Here is an 18,933-nt window from a genome sequence, read left to right as displayed (position 1 = left end):
ACCTCAGGAAATTGGGCTGTGAATATTTTCATGTTCTCTCTCTCTTTTTTTTTTTTTTGCTTTTGCTGCTGGTGAAATAGACCATTAGCACAATTTTAAAACATAAAGAGGCCACTAGCGTGCTGATGTTGCTAAGGATATGAAAGTGGTCACAAAACAACAATCATAGGCATTAAGGAGGTAGAAAAATTGTTGTTGATTTAAATAAAGGAAAAGCAGTTTGCCAGTGGTGACAGCATTTCGGAGGCAGTGATATGTGAAAAAGGGGTCTGGAACGTATTAATTCAATTGACGTTATTTCTAATGGGAAAAATGATTTGGTTTTCAAACAAATCGCTTCTCAAATAGCCTTCTGGAACGAACTAAGTTCGAAAACCGAGGATCCACTGTATTTACTATGCTTCATCTCTCAGCTACTGTCCTCAATCAAGACAACCTGTACTTTGTCCATTCATATAATAATCCCAGTGCAAACTAACTGACCTATGCTGACCATTCTTTGGGGTGCTAAATAAGTCCCATTCAGGGCCATTCTATTACTGCCATATCTGGTCAAGTTGATTGGAAATCAGGACATTCCAGCATCTCACCACGCACAGCTCTGGGCAAAAATCCCTAGAACAAGAGATCAAATATATATTTAATATCTTCTGAGAAAATATAATGTATTCTTATCTTTTTTCAGAATTGGAAATCACTTTAAAACTAAAGGGTTTGAAGTTTTAGTGAGGAACTAACCAGCTGCAGTTTCAAGAGCCTCCAGGCACAAACTAGACATACTGACTGACCATGGGAAAGCCAAGGTGGGGGTTGCCTTAAGATCAGCAGTGTTGGGCTACTGGGATGCTGGAATAGAGCTTCTCACTTGGCCACAGAGGAAAGTAACAAGAAAGACGTGAACGTGAGGGGAAGGCTACAGCCTGCTATCAATCTCCTACCCTGACTGATGGGACAATGGAAGGGTAGGGCAGACAATGTAGCCACTATTGGCTGCCACTCCAACAGCTAGCCATCTTCATCTTTGTCCTTGCTGGTGGAGCCCAGATTCTGCTCTGGAGGCCATCCCTCTGCCATGTGGTTTGAGTACATCCTGACAGTTTAAGACAGTTATGTTGGTCCAATGGGACCTTGCCAGGGGTTGATTCAGGAGTGGGCACTCTTGAAAACAAAGAGAAGTTTTCTCCTCTTCTTCTGCAGGGCATTGGTTTTGCTGGGGGCCACAGTAGCCATCATGGGTCATGAGTGGAGTTGGTTCCTGAGGACCTCACTGCAGAACTAACCAGCCCTAAAGCCACCCTAACTCTGGACTTACTATGTGATGATAAAGCCCCTTAATGCTTCCTGCCTTCTCGAGTTAGGCTTTTTGTCACTTGCAGTCAAATGCCTCCTAACCAATGTACCACTCTTTATGGAGCTGAAGGAGAAAAACAGGAAAAAAAAAAATAAAAGCTAACTAGGTGGTCTGATAAGCAAAAGTCTAGGGCCCAGTCCAGCCCTGCAGGCTTGCAGAGCTGGGCATACAATTCTGCCTTAATGCTCTGTACTGAGTGGGTGGGTTGTTATTCCTGCACAGGAGGGGGGCAAACTCCTGAGGACAGGGACAGCATCTGCCAGCCTCTGTACCCCAGCTGCCAGCACAGGCACCACACTCAGCAGGAACAGTCATCACCCTCATGGAGCACTTACTATGTACCAGGCACATTTCCAAGTGCTATAAAGGGTGTCCCTCCTTCAATATTCTTAACACTGCTCAGAGACAGACATTTTAAATGTGAGCAAACTGAGGTGCAGAGAGGGAAAGTCACTTGCTCACACTCACATGGCAGGCAGGAGTAGGCCAATTGCCATCTTGTCTCTTGGTAAATCTAAGATGGGCCACAAGACAGGTTCTGTCTATGAGGACCTTTGCTTTCCTAAAAGTAGCAACCTGCTGGAGAAGACAGCATGAGACAGAGGAGTCCTGAGGGAGAAATGTCTGGTGCTGGGCTGGAATGTCGGGCTCAGGACCCACAGGCTCCAGGATGTCACGGGGCAACTGTGTAGCAGGAAAAGAGGGAAGGAGATGAGGCCAGAGGCCACTGGGGCACCCTGATCTGCTCCCAGCCTCTTACTGCAGGCTGGTGACTGCCTGTGAAAAACACTTCTGGGGGTTTCAGTGATGAGGTGTGCTAGGAACGTTTGGCAAAACTTGAAGCCTAGCTGCTGATAGAGATAAAAATGCTGAGATATGGGACACAGAGAGCAAGGCAGACTCCACTGGAGCCCTGGAAAGAGAAGGGTAGGGGGAAAAGAGCTTGAGTCCAAAGAAAAAGCATTAGTAACCTACTTGTCAATGCCAGAGAGCCTAGAACACAAAATCACAGCCATGAAGTGTCACAGTGGGGCGGGGACACCCACAGGAACCATGTATGTTGCCTTAATTTTTTTTTTTGTCCTCACCTGAGGATATTTTTTCCATTGATTTTTAGAGAGAGGGAGGAAGGGAGTAAGAGAAGGAGGAAGAGAGAGAGAGAGAGAGAGAGAGAGAGAGAGAGAGAGAGAGAGAGAGAGAAACATTATTGTGAGAGAAACATATCGATTGGTTGCCTCTCCCCATGTACCCTGATCAGGGCTGGGGATCAAACCTGCAACCCAGGTATGTGCCCCTGACTGGGAATTGAACCTGAGACCCTTTGGAATATGGGCCAATGCCCTATCCACTGAGCAACACTGGCCAAAGCGATGTTGCCCTAATTTGGAGAATGAGCTCAGGGTCCTTTGGCAGGAAGTAGAGTCTGGAGTCAGGGTTAGCCCTCTGGAATTACATAGGCCCGAGTTCCTGTCCTGATTCAGCCACTCCCAGAAGAGTGACCTTGACCAAGTGCATTCACTGAACCTCAGTTTCCCTTCTGTAAAATGGAATAATTCAACTATCCACCTTGTGGAACTGAGGTGATGCACATAGATCAATGGAATTGACTAGAGAACCCAGAAATAAATCCATGCAAATGTGACCAATTAATTTATCCTTCCAATGAATTTTTGCTTTAAGGGGCAAAAGCACTGTAATGGAGCCTTTGCAATAAATGGTGGAACAGCCCTAGCTGGTTTGGTTCAGTGGATAGAGCATCAGCCTGTCAACTGAAGGGTCCCAGGTTCGATTCCGGTCAGGGGCACATGTCTGGGTTGTGGGCTTGATCCCCAGTAGGGGATGTGCAGGAGGCAGCCAATCACTGATTCTCTCTCATCATTGATGTTTCTATCTCTCTTTCCCTCTCCCTTCCTCTCTGAAATCAATAAAGAAATATTTAAAAAATCAAAAATCAAAAATCGTGCAACAAACTGGACATCTGTAGGCAACTAAAAGGAACTTCAACCTAAACCTCTCACCTCTTGCAAAAATTAACTCAAAATGGATCATAGACTTAAATGTAAACTATAAAACTTCTGGAAAAAATAAACATAAAAATATCTTCAGGACTCAAAACTAGGCAAATAATTCTTAGAATTCATATCAAAAGCATAATCCATAAAAGGAAAAAATGATAGTTTGGATCTCATCAAAATTAAAACTTTAGTTCTGCAAAAGACCTTGTTAAGATGAAAAGATAAATTAAAGACTGGGAGGAGAGAGAAACCAAGGTGGCAGCATAGGTAAACACCTGAAATTGCTGCCTCGCACAACCACTTCAAAAATACAACTAAAAGACAAAACGGACACCATCCAGAACCACAGGAAGGCTGGCTGCGTGGAAATTCTACAACTAGAAGGAAAGAGAAAAGCACACTGAGACTCAGAGGAGGTGCGGAAGTAAAGTGCAGAGGTACGGAGGCGCGCTCGGAAAGGGCTGGCAACTGAGGACATGGTTGTCTTTTTCAATCGGGAGGGAGTCACAAGCTCCCGACTCCAGTTCCGGGTGAGTCTCTGGGGACCCAGACTCATATGGGGAGAAACTGGACTGTCTGGCAGTGGGCAGAACTCGAGGACGGCTTTCTCTCAGAGGTGCTTGTAGCGATTACCTCAGGACACTGAGACTCGGGACCTCTTAGGGCAGGACTGAGGATCAGCCATAGCTGTTTGCTCCGCCCTGTTGATTCCGAGACCCCGCCCCACCCAAGCTGTGCCCAGAGGCTTTTGCATATGAATGCCCTGGCGCTTTGCAATCTAAAATTACCTAACAACCTGCAGCTGGGTCAGAGAGACACAGAACATCCAAAAGAAGGCCCAAGGCCCCACAGCAGCTTGCATTGCTTCACAGCTGGGCCTCATCTGGGCACCTCCAACCCCCAAACAAAGAAGAGGAATCTGCAGATCTCTCCATAGCTCCTGCTGGGTAGCCTCAGGCAGAGGCTAAATTAGCACCTCCTTAGAGATCCAAGAGCCAGTGTACCCAGTGGTCAGAGTGGGACCATCCAGATTACAATTCCTCAGATCCATAAGGGACACACTCAGGGGGCAGACTCAGTAAGCACCAAAGCCCCATTGAAGCAAGTTTTGCCCCATAAGGGTGTCTCCAGCACAGAAGTTCTCCCACAGTAGATACAGCTGATTTTCACAGCTAATTGGCCTGAAGGTCAATTCCTCCCAGTGATACCAACTACAATCAAGGCTTAAGTACAACAAGACTGTGCACACAGCCCACAAAGGGGTGCACCAAGAGTGTCCACCTCAGGTAATTGGGGAGGCTGAGTCACCGGGCCCTATAGGACACCTAGCACAGAAAGCCACTCTATCAACACAAGGAAGCAGCCAAAATGAGGAGACAAAAAAACAGGTCACAAATGACAGAAATGGAGGAAAGCAAACTACTGGATATAGAGTTCAAAACCACGGTTATAAGGTTACTCAAGAATCTTCTAGAAACCGCCGATAAATTTAGTGAGACCTTCAATAAGTCTAGTGAGACCCTCGAGGATATGAAAAAGGACCAACTAGAAATTAAGCATACACTGACTGAAATAAAGAATATTATACAGAGATCCAACAGCAGACTAGAGGATCGCAAGAAACAAGTCAAAGATTTGAAATACGAAAGAGTAAAAAACACCCAACCGGAAAAGCAAAAAGAAAAAAGAATCCAAAAATATGAAGATAGTGTAAGGAGCCTCTGGGACAACTTCAAGCGTGCCAACATCCGAATTACGGGGGTGCAAGAAGAAGAGAGAGAGCAAGACATTGAAAACCTATTTGAAGAAATAATGACAGAAAACTTCCCCTACCTGGTGAAAGAAATAGACTTACAAGTCCAGGAAGAGCATAGAACCCCAAACAAAAGGAATCCAAAGAGGACCACACCAAGACACATCATAATTAAAATGCCAAAGGCAAAAGACAAAGAGAGAATCTTAAAAGCAGCAAGAGACAAACAGTCAGTTACCTACAAGGGAGTACCCATACGACTGTGAGCTGATTTCTCAACAGAAACTATGCAGGCCAGAAGGGAGTGGCAAGAAATATTCAAAGTGATGAATAGCAAGAACCTACACCCAAGATTACTTTACCCAGCAAAGCTATCATTCAGAATTGAAGGTCAGATAAAGAGCTTCACAGATAAGAAAAAGCTAAAGGAGTTCATCACCACCAAACCAGTATTATATGAAATGCTGAAAGGTATTCTTTAAGAAGAGGAAGAAGAAGAAAAGGGTAAAGATACAAATTATGAACAACAAATACATATCTAGCATCAAGTGAATCTAAAAATCAAGTGAATAAAAAATCTGATGAACAGAATAAACTGGTGAATATAATAGAATCAGGGGCATAGAAAGGGAGTGGACTGACAATTCTCGGGGGGAAAGGGGTGTGGGGGTGCGGGAAGAGACTGGAAAAAAATCGTACACCTATGGATAAGGACATTGGGGGGGGGGTAAGGGCAGAGAGTGGTTTCGGAACCGGGTGGAGGGGAGCTATGGGGGGAAAAAGAGGAACAACTGTAATAATCTGAACAATAAAGATTTAATTAAAAGAAAAAGAGACTGGGAGGAAATATTTGCAAATCACATACCTGACAAAGGACTTGTATCTAGATTGTAGAAAGAATTCTCCCACATTGAAAAAGCATCAAATCCAATTAGAAAATGGGCAAAAGACATTTCACTGAAGAGATATAATTGGCAAATAAGCAATGAAAGTGTGTTCAACATCATTAGCCATTAGAGAAATGCAAATTAAGACCACAGTGAGATATCATTACACACCTATTAGAATGGTTAAAACAAAAACCAGGGATGACACCAAATGGTGTTGAGGAGGAGGAGAAACTGGAGCACTCATACCCTGCCAGGGGGGATGTAAAATAGTACAGCCACTCTGGAAAATAGTTTGGCAGTTCCTTTTAAAACTAAAAATGGACATACCACACAATAAAGCAATTGTATTTTGTTCTAAACACTTCTCTACATGCAATACAGAATAGTCAGTTCACCCATTCACTGAATTAATGCTGTCCTCAATTTGCTGAGCAAGGAGCACTCTCAGAAACATCTCTCCCCAGCTTTGAAGTATGACTAACAAAACTGTAATATATTTAAAGTGTACAATATGAGTTGATATATGTATGAATTGTGAAATGATTCCCATAATCAAGTTAATTAACACATTTATCATCTCATGTAGTTACCTTTTTGGGTGAGAATGCTTAAGATCTATTCTCTCAGCATATTTCAAGTGTATAATACAGAGTTATTAACCATTTGCCTCCCATAAGCATCTATAGACACAAGTGGAGGACCTTCCGTTTTGGATGTGTGGCAGTTAACTGGTTAACTATAGCCACCATACTGTCCACCTCAGAACCTATTAATCTCATAACTGAAACTCTGTACCCTTTGAGCAAAATCTCCCCATTTCCTCCACCTTTAGGCAACCACCATTCTATTCTGTTTTTGAGTTCGAATCTTTTTAAGATTCTGCATAGAAGTGATACCATACAGCATATGTCTGACTTAATTCATTTAGCTTAATGCCCTCCAGGCTCATTCATGCTGTTGCAAATGGCCGAATAGCCTTTTTCATTGCTGAATAATATTCCATTGTGTATATATGCCACATTTCCTTTACTCATTCATCTGTCGACTGACATTTAGGTTGCTTCCTTATATTGGCAAGCAACTGTATTCTTGGGCATTTATCCCAGAGAAATAAAAACTTGTTTTCATGCATGCTGAGGGCGAAATTCTGAAGAACCTCTAGGGATTGTACCAATGTCTTGGTTTAATATTATATCCTAGTTAGCAGGATGTTAACACTGGGGGAGGCTAAGTGAAGGAATTCCCTGTGCATTTCTTCTCAACTTTCTGTGAATTGTTATTATTTCCAATAAAAAGTTTAAAAATAATAATAATGAAGGGGGGACACTGAGCCTTTGAAAAAACAACAAGCTCTCTGGAGTCATCAGTAGCATCACCCCCACGTACGACTCCTCTCCATGCCTCCTGTGTTCCATACCATTCTGCTTACTCCCTCCTTTCTGTGGCAAACTCTTACTAATCTTTCAAAGCCCCATTCAAATGTCACTTCCTCCAGACAGACAGCCTAGAACTTTGGGGCTGGACTGTACTCCCCTTGAGTCTATTTGAGTGTGCATCAGAGTGCATATTGGTTCTAAGACCCTCTCTCCATCACAGTCAGCAGTACTGATAACAAATACTGATAAGTATTTCAAATAGTTCTCCCTGCACCTGGCACACAGAAAGCTCTTGGGACCCTTTGCTGAATGAAAGTTGAATGGTAACTACTAGAAGATGAAAGAGTATGTTTTCCCCAATTTTATAGCAGAGGCTTACAATCAAACAATGGTTTAGTTCAGCAGCTCTCAAAGTGTGTTTCCTGGACCAGCAGCATTGGTATGGCACATTCTACTCCAGACCCACCAAGTTGGAAACTAGAGGGAGAGGCCCAGTAACTTGTATTTTAACAAGCCCTTCTGGGTGATTCTGAGGCACACTAAAGATGGAGAACCACTAACTTAGTGGACTGATCCTTGGTCTTATGGTAGGTGGTCTTATATAAAGACAATCACTAACTCACTCCTTCCTTTCATCAAACATACCAAGAATCTTACCATGTGCCAGATCTGTGCTGCATGATAATCATATACATAAACTGGGAAGGTCTTAGCTCTTAAAAAGCATGAATATGCTCTCTCTCGCTCTCTCTCAACTGGGCTAATAGAATGGAGAATGCTCAAGGTCAGGGAACTGAGGGGCAGAGTGGTAGCCCCTAGTGCTAGGGGAGGTTCAGGAAAGACTTCCTGGAGGAGGAGCACCAGTGCTCAGGTGGGCAGGAAAGGGGTGGGATGTGAGGGTAAAGAGTGTGAGGAATTAACCAGGCAGAGGTAAGAACATGAGAACTGAAATGCAAACAGCCTACCTAAGAAACTGGAAGTGACCAGTGACGATGACATGTGGCACTGCAGAAGGCTGGAGAGACAGGTAGGGTCATGGGGGCCACAGGGAGGCACTGAGGCTGTGTCCTAGGGATTTAAGACACCTGGGAGCAGGGGACATATGTAGCCAGATATAGAAAGATTTCCCCTGGCTGCTGAGTGGAGGATGAACCAGAGGAAGTGGGAGTGGAGCTGGGGGCTCAGGGAGGTGTGCAGGGCAGGGCAGTGGGAACAGGAGGAGGGGGTAGGGGCAGATATGCTCAGAAGACTGAAGACTACAGTAAAGGTGAGGACAAAGGGAGACATCCAGAATGAGGCCCATGGCTCAGGTCTGTGACAAGAGAATGGTGAGAGTTCCTGGGCCCCCAGAGGAGGAAGTGCACAGGGCACTGGGGCTGAAGGTAGCTGGGTTTATCCTGGGGGCACAGGAGCCATGGAGGAGTTGGGATGATCCCTCAGTCTGGGGAAGGATCCAAGGGGACAGGACTGAAGCCTGAGGGGCTATGAAAACTGGGTAATGCAGGTGGCCTGGTCTTGGGGAGTGGGGCTGGAGAGGTAAATATACGGCCATGCTGGAAGGCGAATGGTCTTGCTCAAACAAGTGATACAGGTATCAAGAAAGTGGCAACCAATATTCTGCTGCAAGATAAGCCAATGCGAGTCCTGCTCAGACACAGCCAACCCTCTGATGACCTGCAGGGTGCCAGAAACCCCATAAAATGGCCTTGGACTTACAGGGTATGTGCATTTCCTGGGAAAGAAGGATCCCCAGGTTTCACCAGATTCCTTAATTTGAAAAGAGCGGAGATTCTGACCTTTCTGGGGATGGCTTGTATCTTGCATAGGTGGCCGAGCCTGGGGTGGAGAAGCTCCCAGAAGGTTGTCGGTAGGGAGGGGCTTTGTCGACCCCTGCTGGTGATGCTGTGTAAGGGGTTTCTGGGAAGCTAACAGGCCTGGAACAGACAGGAGGGAAGAAGAAGGTGGGTGAGAGAGGAAGATACCCTTGCCCTCACAGAGGAGGGACAGACAGACCTTTCACTCAGGCCCAACCACATCTCGTCTGCTTTATCTGCTATCATCCCCTGGGGGTGGAGAGGGCTGCTGAGCAAAGGGCAGCAGGAAGCTGGGGATACCCCTGCCCTCCCCTCCCCCTCTCCCACTTTGGCCTCCGCCCTCAGCCACTGTGGCCCTGACATGGGCCTGATAGGACTGTTCTAGCCCACTCCTGGGACGACATGCTTCTCTGCAGCTTAGATCCCTCCATTTCTTGAAAAACTTCCTTTATCTTTTAATATCGAATATATTCAAAAGAATTTATCTGTAAGGTATATGTCATCACAATAAACTCTTTGAACTAGAATGGTGGCAATACCTATACACATGTGGGCTGCTCCCCTTCTCACTTCCCTGCCTCCCCCAGGAAGTTATCACATCCTATACCAGCGATGGCGAACCTTTTGAGCTCGGCGTGTCAGCATTTTTAAAAACCCTAACTTAACTCTGGTGCCGTATCACATATAGAAATTTTTTGATATTTGCAACGATAGTAAAACAAAGACTTATATTTTTGATATTTATTTTATATATTTAAATGCCATTTAACAAAGAAAAATCAACCAAAAAAATGAGTTCGCGTGTCACCTCTGACACGTGTCATAGGTTTGCCATACTCTGTGCTTATCAGTCCCTTGCCCTTTTAAAAAATATACAGTTTTAACCATACATAGTATGGTGAATTTCCACCTCAGACACTGAGCTATTAGCACTAGGCCCTCACACAACGGGCTCAGATTATAAGTTGAAGGAAAGGGAGGCAGGGACAGAGGGAGGGAGGAAGGCATGAATGAATGGAGGGAGGAGGGGGGTAAGGCAAAGGACAAGAGGGAAAGGAGAAAGACTGAGAAGGGACTGGAAAGAAAAGGAAGGAGAGAGAAAAGGACAGGAGGGAGATGGGGACAGGAGTTGATGCCCTTGGGGGTCCTTACCTCTTGCTGTGCAGGGGCTGGGACTCCCGAAAGGGGACCATGGGGGTCTGCTTTGGGGGCCGGCTCAGGGACTGAGGGTGGCCGGGGGTAGCAGGAGTGGCCCACTTGGAGGCTGGTAGAGAGTTGTGGGAGGCTGGCCCACTCCACTGCCAGGGAGCATTGCTGCGGTAGGGGGGCCGGCCCCCAGAGGGCATGCTGTCCTGCTCAGGCTTGGGCTCTGAGGTATTCATGTCGTAGGTCTCTGGCCACCCCCTAGGAAGAGAAACTTTGTTACTCAGAAAGGCTCTGGACCACCTGCACACATGCCCGCTGCCTGGTAACATTGGGTAGGCTTCCCTGGCACAATTTAAACCATGGTGGCCTATTTTAGAGGCTGAGTAGACGACAGGGCCCAGCACAGGGGTTCTGACTGGCTGCTTGACTTCATCTCCACGCCCCTTTTCTCCTTCTCTACTCATTTTCCTTCCTCTCCCTTCTCCCTGACACAGGCCTCAAATCAGCCAGTGTTCTCCATGGACTGGCTCGGCCCCCCTTAGCAGTACTGGGGCCAGAAAGGCAGAATTGAGCTGTGGGAGCTCAGTTCAGAGTACTTGGCTTGGAAGCTCTCATGCCCCCATTGAGCCAGTCCTCTGGTTTGGCTTAGTGGATAGAGTGTTGGACTACGGACCAAAGGGTCCCAGGTTTGATTTCCATCAAGGGCACGTACGTAGGTTGCAAGCTCCTCCCGGGGCCCAGGCCCTGGTCAAGGTGTGTGCAAGAGGCAACCAATCGATGTGTTTCTCTCTATCTCTCCCTCTCTCTAAAAAAGAAAAAAAAATCAATAGAAAAATATCCTCCATGAGGATTTAAAAAAAAGGAGATATCCTTAGGATCAAAGGATAGTATCTGCTTTGTTCCCAAGAATTTCAATGACAGCTGGAAGAGGAGCAGGTGACCTACTTAAAAAAAAAAAAAAGCCACAAAATCCAGAACCTTGAAATAAATGCAGAACTAACGGCCTGTGACTCCCCCAGACCAGGCTGGCACAGGAATTACAGCATTCCTGGCTGCAGGTGGGGAGAGACTTGGGCTGGGTTGGAGGGTCTTAAACTGGGTTGACATTCTCCACTGAGGCTGTAGAGCAGAAAGGAGGGCTCTGAGCCGGAGGAAGGAGCTGTGGGAGCTCAGTTCAGATACTTGGCTTGGAAGCTCTCATGCTCCCATTGAGCCAGTCCTCTGTGACTCTCCTGAGTCCTCTGGAGCCCAGGGAACTTTCAGGGCCACCAGACAAAATACTAAGTGCCTTGGAGAGGGCCTCTTTGGATTGAGGTATATAGGTGTTCTGTTTGCTTCTTGGATTTGAGCATCTAATTCTTTCCATAGATTTGGGAAGTTCTCATCCACTATTTGTTTTAATAGATTCTCCATTCTATGCTTCCTCTCTTCCTCCCCCGCAATGCCTATAATTCTAATATTGCTTTTCTGATTGTTCTCATAGAGCTTTTTCATCTTTCTTTATGCTTAGGTCTTTCTCTTCTTCCCTGTGCATCATTTTTTGATTCATATCTTCGAAATCACTAATTCTTTCCTCCATCTGATTGGTTCTGTTTTCTATGCTCAGTAGTTCACTCTTAATCTCAATTGCATGCTTCATTTCCAGATTTTATTTTCTCACATCTCCTTGAGTATTTTCAGAACTGCAATCTTAATATCTCTGTCATTTATATAACATATTTCCATGTGTTTCAGCTTGCTTTCTGGGGATTTTTCCATTTTCTTTCTGACCATCCTCATTACCATGGTTATTCATGATGTTTGCTCTTTTCCTTTGTCTAGGCATGCAGCTTTTTCTGGAGAGGTCTTTCTACTATTTTCTAGTAGATGGCGCTGAATCACAAGATTTTTTAGCTATGTGATCTCCCAGTCTCGAACCTCCATAGCTTCCATAAGACACTACAGCCTTACTACTTGGGGGTGGGGTTTGTTTTGCCTTCACAGTAATGGTGGCCTCTGACCTCTGTGGGGTTCTGCCCCAAGCACTCTTCCTGGGACCACTCACATAGGGAAACCGGTTCTACTGCAATAGCTCTTGGTTTGCCAATAATATGCTCCTGGACTGACGCAGCAGGGCTCTGTGGTTCCGTTGCTTTGCCTGAAATACCATTGCCGGTAGACAGTGGAGAGCTGTATGGCAGAACCCCATTCTCTGTCAGGTGTCTGATGACTCAGACACTGTGCACTCCCTCACTGCTCGTCTTGCTGGGCTGCCCCTTGTCCCACTCTCCCCACTGCAGCTCTCTGTTCCTCCTGGCTGAAAGAAGCGCCTGCTACTGCCAGTTTCTCCCTTCTCCCAGCCAAGCCACAAGCTCTCAGCTGCAGGGCTGTGTCTGTGGGCTGTCTGTGCTTTCCTCTCTTCTTGACTCCCTGTTTAATCCCAGTTGCCCACTTTTAGATGTTTCAATGTGTGGGTCTCTCAGGCGTGTGTCTGTGTTGAGCAGATATTTCTTTGTTGAATTATAGTTGGTTAAGCTGTTGAAATTTCACGCTGGCTCCTGACTGCTCACCTGCCTGCCTGATTGCCCCTAACTGCCTCTGCATGCCTGCCTGATCACTCCGAACTGCTCTCCTGCCTGGCTGATCACCCCTAACCACTCACCTGCTGCCTGATCACCCCTAACTGCCTCTGCCTGATCACCCCTAACTGCCTCTGCCTGCCTGCCTGATTGCCTCTAACTGCCCTCCCCTGCCGGCCTGATCTTTCCCCCAACTGGTTTCCCCTGCCAGCCTGATCTCACCCCCAATTGCCTCTGCCTGCCGGATCACCCCTAACTGCCCTCCCTTGCCGGCTTGATCTCATCCCCAACTGACCTCCCCTGCTGGCCTGGTTGCCCCCAACTGCCCTCCCTTGCTGGCCTGGTTGCCCCCAACTGCCCTCCCCTGTTGGCCTGATCTCGCCTCCAACTGCCCTCCCCTGCTGGCCTGATCTCGCCCCCAACTGCCCTCCCCTGCTGGCCTGATCTCGCCCCCAACTGCCCTCCCCTGCTGGCCTGATCTCGCCCCCAACTGCCCTCCCCTGCTGGCCTGATCTCGCCCCCAACTGCCCTCCCCTGCTGGCCTGATTGCCCCTAATGGCCTCTGCCTCGGCCCCCACCACCATGGCTTTGTCCAGAAGGAAGTCAGATGTCCAGAAGATGGCTGGCCGACCCGGTCTCATTAGCATATTACCCTTTTAGTAGTATAGATGGACATAAAAAGAATAGCACACTTAACCTCAGATACCATCCTGCCCCCTCCCCCCCACCCTGCCCTCTTGGCATTAATGAACAGATTCATCTCCCTCCCTCCCTTCCTTCCATTAAATGTTTTTATTGACTTTTAGAGAGGGGGGAAGGGAGAGGGAGGAAGAGGGAGGGAGAGAGAATCACTGATATGAAAGAGAAATATCGACTGGCTGCCTCCTGTAGGCACCCTGACTGGAGATGAACCTACAACCTAGGCATGTGCCCTGACCGGAATCAAACTGATGACCTTTTGGTACATGGGATGACGCCCAACCAACTTATCCACACCAGCCAGGGCTCACCTCACTTTAAATAACCAGTTACTATTCCATCATGTGAGGACCTGGGATTTAATCAGCCAGAGCCTATGGTTGGATACTTAGGTTGCTTTTTAATCTTTTGCTCGACCAACAACACTGCACTAAATATTCCCTTCCAACCTCTTGGCTACTCACGGAAGATGTCTGAGGGAGGATGCCCCTGGGCTTGCAGACCACTTTTCCTCACTGCCTCCTTGGCCTTGATTCCTGACAGCCTGATTTTTGGGGGCCATGGGGACTCCTTTCTTATCTCACTTGTGCAGATTCAATATCCCTTCTGAGGGAGGACTTTCCAACTCCCCACCCCATCTGAGGTCTGAAGTCCAACTAAAGAGGACAAAAGCTTCACAGATCACTTTCCCTGTCAGGCAGCAAAGCAACAGAGACAACAAGGTGAAAACATCCCTCCTGAGCCTGTGCAAGCACCCAAGGTCAAAATGACATATTTCATCAGGGGCTCTGGCATGTCCTCCTGGCTACCTGGTTCAGCCCAGCTGTGGCTTAGCAGTGCAGGGCTCACTTGAGAACCCCAGCCTTGTGGCCTAGGCGTGCAAGGATGTCCCCCTGTACTCTACCCCGTGTCCCAAGAGCATGGGGTCTGGATATGTGCCCTCCAGAGCCTGGCTAGTGGCAAGGAGAGCATCTTTGCCCATCCCTGAGAGTTTCCACTCAGAGCTCATCGTGACATTTAAGCCAGGAGGTCAGGGTTACATCAGGAGGCTGAAGGGACCCCAGAGTTGGGTTATCAGGTCTTCAAAGAAGGCCAGTCAGACACTCTTGCATTTGAAGTACCACAAAACCCACACAAGTCCCAACCCACACCCATCCCTGTGAACAGGAGATCCTGTTTCGTAGCCACTTTGTAAAGGGAGCAGGATGACAGTTTTTTTCCTAAATTGGGCAGGGAGCAGAACTCGTCTGTCTGGTCACACCCTCCCTGGTCTGTCTCACCAAAGCTAGAGAAGTAAGACTGCAGACTTTTACCTTCACTTCAGCTGGGCCCTGCTGCAGGTGTAGGGCACCTTCAGATCCTCTCACACTCCCTGAGTTTTGTAGAGTCATCCGACAGGTGGGCTGGCTTGCTGCGTGCATACATGTAGGGATGAGCATGTATGTAGGGAGAGGAGAGAGGGAGCCAGCCTGTGGGGTTACCTTGGCTTGACTTGCCTCTGCAGAGCTCAGAGTGGGTGTGGCTGGCTTTGGCTCTGCAAAGATGGAGGAGGCCCCAGAAGAGGACTGGGAGAAGGGATATCTGAGGCTTGTCAGGAGTCCGGAGGCTGAGGGACCAGGGTGTGCACGTGGGTGGCCAAACCCTTGGTTGCAGGGCTTAGACTTGCCCAGAACTTCCCCTCACTGAGTTCAGAGCAAGCAGGACTCAGGAAGAGGGGGATGGAATAACCGGAACTTGCATGTAGGGAGTTTTCAACATCTCTCTTTTTAAAAATAATATTTTTATTTATTTCAGAGAGGAAGGGAGAGGGAGAAATAGAAACATCAATGATGAGAGAGAATCATTGATCAGCTGCCTCCTGCATGTCCCCCACTGGGGATCGAGCCCGCAACCTGGCATATGCCCTTGACTGGAATCGAACCTGGGACCCTTCAGTCCACAGGCTGATGCTCTATTCACTGAGCCAAACCAGCTATGGTAAGTTTTCAACAAAGACAGCAGAGCATATGGGGATGGGCAACCTGGATTGAGTTTGCTCTGTCAATTAGCTGTATAACCTTGCACCAAGTGACTTAACTGTTCCACTCTGGGCCTTACTTTCTTATCTGTTAAGTGGGGATCACACCAGTACTCCATGTCACCTCATCTCATGCCTTCTTCTTGGATTACTCTGCTCTAGCCACACCACCCTACTACTTCTTCTTTTTAATGTATTGATTTTGAGAAAGGGAGATAGAGAGATAGAGAGAGAATATCGATTTGTTGTTATACCTATTTATGCATTCACTGGTTGCTGCTAGTATGTGTCCTGACTGGGGACTGAACTTGCAATCTTGATGCATCAGAATAATGCTCTAACCAATGAGCTAGCTGACCAGGGTGTGTTTAATCACTTTTAACTGTTGGTAAGAGGAACTGGTTCAGGCTCTTATGAACTTTGGGAATTTCTCTAATCCTTTCAGGTGTTCCTCCCACCCTCCACCTTTACTTTCTTAAAGCAGTCACACTACCCTCCTACTAATCTGTCAACAAGCCGAGGACCTTTGTTCTCACCTTTGTGATGAATGCTCCCTCCCTGCAAGGCCTTCTTCTGGCTCCTTCTCACTTTCTCGACCATCTTCTCCAAGGTCAGGTCATGCCCTTTATTTCCTCACACTCAGTATCTCACAGCTAGCGTCTCTTTAGTGCCTCCTACAAGCCAAGTACTGTTTCACATGGTTTACCAGTCTTACCTCCTCCAACATTGCAACAACCCTTTGAGGAAAGGATCTATTATCGTCCTCATTTTACAAATGAAGAAACTGAGGTAGAGAGGGTGAGGCCACTTGTGAAGGGCTATAGTTAATAAAAGGAGCTGGGATTCAAACCTAGGCAATCTCACTGCAGAGTCCACCTTCCCACTACACTCGGCTGCCTCCCCTTTTTGCTGTATGAAATCGTCTTATTTGCTTAGTTGTTTATTGTCTGTCTCCTGACCCATATGTTAGCTCTATCAGGGCCAACTCCTTGACTGCCCTCTGTGCAGCTTGGAATGTGATTTTCCCTCTCTGTCTCTGGTCATTTCTGGAGGTGGCTAGAGTACCAACTCATCAATCCAAAAATTGAATTTATCCTGTCTTCCCTGTGTAAATTATACCTCAGAATAACCATATAGTTACTGAAGGCAAGTTCTTTTTAGAAGAATTACAGCCAATAAATGAAAAATGGCAGCATTGAGCATATCTATAATAATAAAAGCATAATATGCTAATTAGACCGGATGTCACAGCTGGGCTGTGAGGAAAGCCAGGTCCGGGTGCCTGCCGGTGGCTGGAGGGAAGCCTGGATCCCAGGTGCATGCTGGCGGCTGGAGGGAAGCCCGGGTCCCGGGTGCCAGAGGGAAGCCGGTGCTGGCAGCTGGAAGGAAGGCCTACTCTTGCACGAATTTTGTGCATTGGGCCTCCAGTCACAACTATAATGAATAAATAAATCTAGGTAATAATCACAATGGCTGCTGAAAGCTGAGGGGAAATGTATGATGACGGGTGAGGTTGCCACATGTGAACCCTCTGATGGCCCTTAGCATCACACACAGAGGGACAGCCAGATACATGGTGCCTCCTGATGGACACACACTGGTAAGTGTTGTTACCAAAAGAAATTTAACCACAATCTGGTCAATACAGAACTCCAGTTTACAGGAAAAACACGTGCTAAAGGAACAGGGGATGCAAGCAGCTAAGTTTATGAAGTGGGAACCTCCTGGAACAGTGGCCTGGTTTCTTTCCCAAATAAGTTGCAAGAAAAAAAAATAAAGGGAGGAGAATTTACAGATTAAAAGAGCATGAAAAGATACATCAACCAAGTGCAGTAGGAGGAGCCTGATTAACAAAACAACTGTTGTTTAAAAGTATCTCTGATATGATGAAAGTTATTGATATTCACTTATTGTTAAAATTTGTAAGTGTACTAGTAATTTTTTAAAGATCCTGATGGGGTAGGGATACAATCCCAGAATTTAAATTGTTTCAAATAGTTCAAGGTGGGGAAGCTGGAGATTTAAAAACAAAAAAACTAGCCCTTGCCGGTTTGGCTCAGTGGATAGAGTGCCGGCCTGTAGATTGAAGGGTCCCAGGTTCAATTCCAGTCAAGGGCATGTACCTTGGTTGCAGGTACATCCCCAGTAGGGGGTGTGCAGGAGGCAGCTGATCGATGCTTCTCTCTCATCAATGTTTCTAACTCTCTATCCCTTCCCCTTCCTCTCTGTAAAAAATCAATAAAATATATTTAAAAAACAACAAAAAAAAGTACCTTTAAAAAAACTAGCTACATGTTGACAAATGTTGAAACAACAGGTTCAGTATACTTTTAATATGTTTGAAACGTTGCATTAAAAAACACACAAACAAAATGAAAAGAAAACTTGCGCCCTAGCGGGTTTGGCTCACTGGATAGAGCGTTGGCCTGGGGACTGAAGGGTCCCAGGTTCGATTCTGGTCAAGGGCATGTATCTTGGTTGCAGGCACATCCTCAGTAGGGGGTGTGCAGGAGGCAGCTGATCGATGCTTCTCTCTCATTGATGTTTCTAACTCTCTATCCCTCTCCCTTCCTTTCTGTAAAAAAATCAATAAAATATATTTAAACAAACAAACAAACAAACAAACAACAAAAAAGCAAACTTGCACTGGCTTCCTACTGAATAATATCAAGCTCCTCATTGTATCCAGAAAGCCCCCCTCAATTTGCCATTGCCTCCTCAGTCCCTCTCTGTCCCTTTCTCCCACCTTCCACCCCTGCTTACTCTGTCCCAGCCATACCAGCCTCCCTGTGCTGTAGGAACATGCCCAATACACTTGCACTTCAGAGTCCCTGGCCAGTCCCTGTCTGGCCCAGAAAACCAGATGGCTACCTCTTCCCAGGAGCCTTCCATGACCACTCTGTCCGCAGCTCTCTGCCACGCTACAGACCCTGTATTTACCACACTTTAATCCTCTCCTTAGATCTCATTGCTGCCTGATCCTAGATTACCTGCCTATTTAATTACTAGAGGCCTGGTGCACGAATTCGTGCATGGGTGGGGTCACTCGGCCTGGCTGGCAATTGGGGCCGACTGGGAGGGCCGGCTGGCCGGGGGTAGGGGCTGCGGGAGGTTGGCCGGCTGGGGGGGGAGGGACTGTGGGAGGTTGCACAGCTGCGGGAGGTTGTCTGTGGGAGCACACTGACCATCAGGGAGCAGCTCCTGCATGGAGCAGCTGCCTCCTGGTGGTCAGTATACATCATAGTAACCGGTCAACTGGTCATTTGGTCGCTTAGGCTTTTATATATATAAACTAGAGGCCCGGTGCATGAAAT

At 46.9% G+C, this 18,933-nt stretch overlaps 1 protein-coding gene across 1 annotated transcript in view; it reads right to left on the bottom strand.

The window, feature by feature from the left end:
• Positions 1 to 18,933, bottom strand: part of SIPA1L3 (signal-induced proliferation-associated 1 like 3) — a 305,840-nt gene that overhangs the window by 64,030 nt on the left and 222,877 nt on the right. Inside the window, exons 14-15 of the mRNA XM_014544696.1 lie at positions 10,352 to 10,603; positions 9,182 to 9,319 (exon numbers count right to left, since the gene is read on the bottom strand). Coding sequence (XP_014400182.1) covers positions 9,182 to 9,319; positions 10,352 to 10,603 — 390 coding nt within the window. The remainder of the gene's footprint in view (positions 1 to 9,181; positions 9,320 to 10,351; positions 10,604 to 18,933) is intronic.

This window comes from Myotis brandtii, unplaced genomic scaffold, assembly GCF_000412655.1.
Source record: "Myotis brandtii unplaced genomic scaffold, ASM41265v1 scaffold379, whole genome shotgun sequence".
Classification (NCBI taxonomy): domain Eukaryota; kingdom Metazoa; phylum Chordata; class Mammalia; order Chiroptera; family Vespertilionidae; genus Myotis; species Myotis brandtii.
This window is presented reverse-complemented; position numbering and strand designations above follow the sequence as displayed.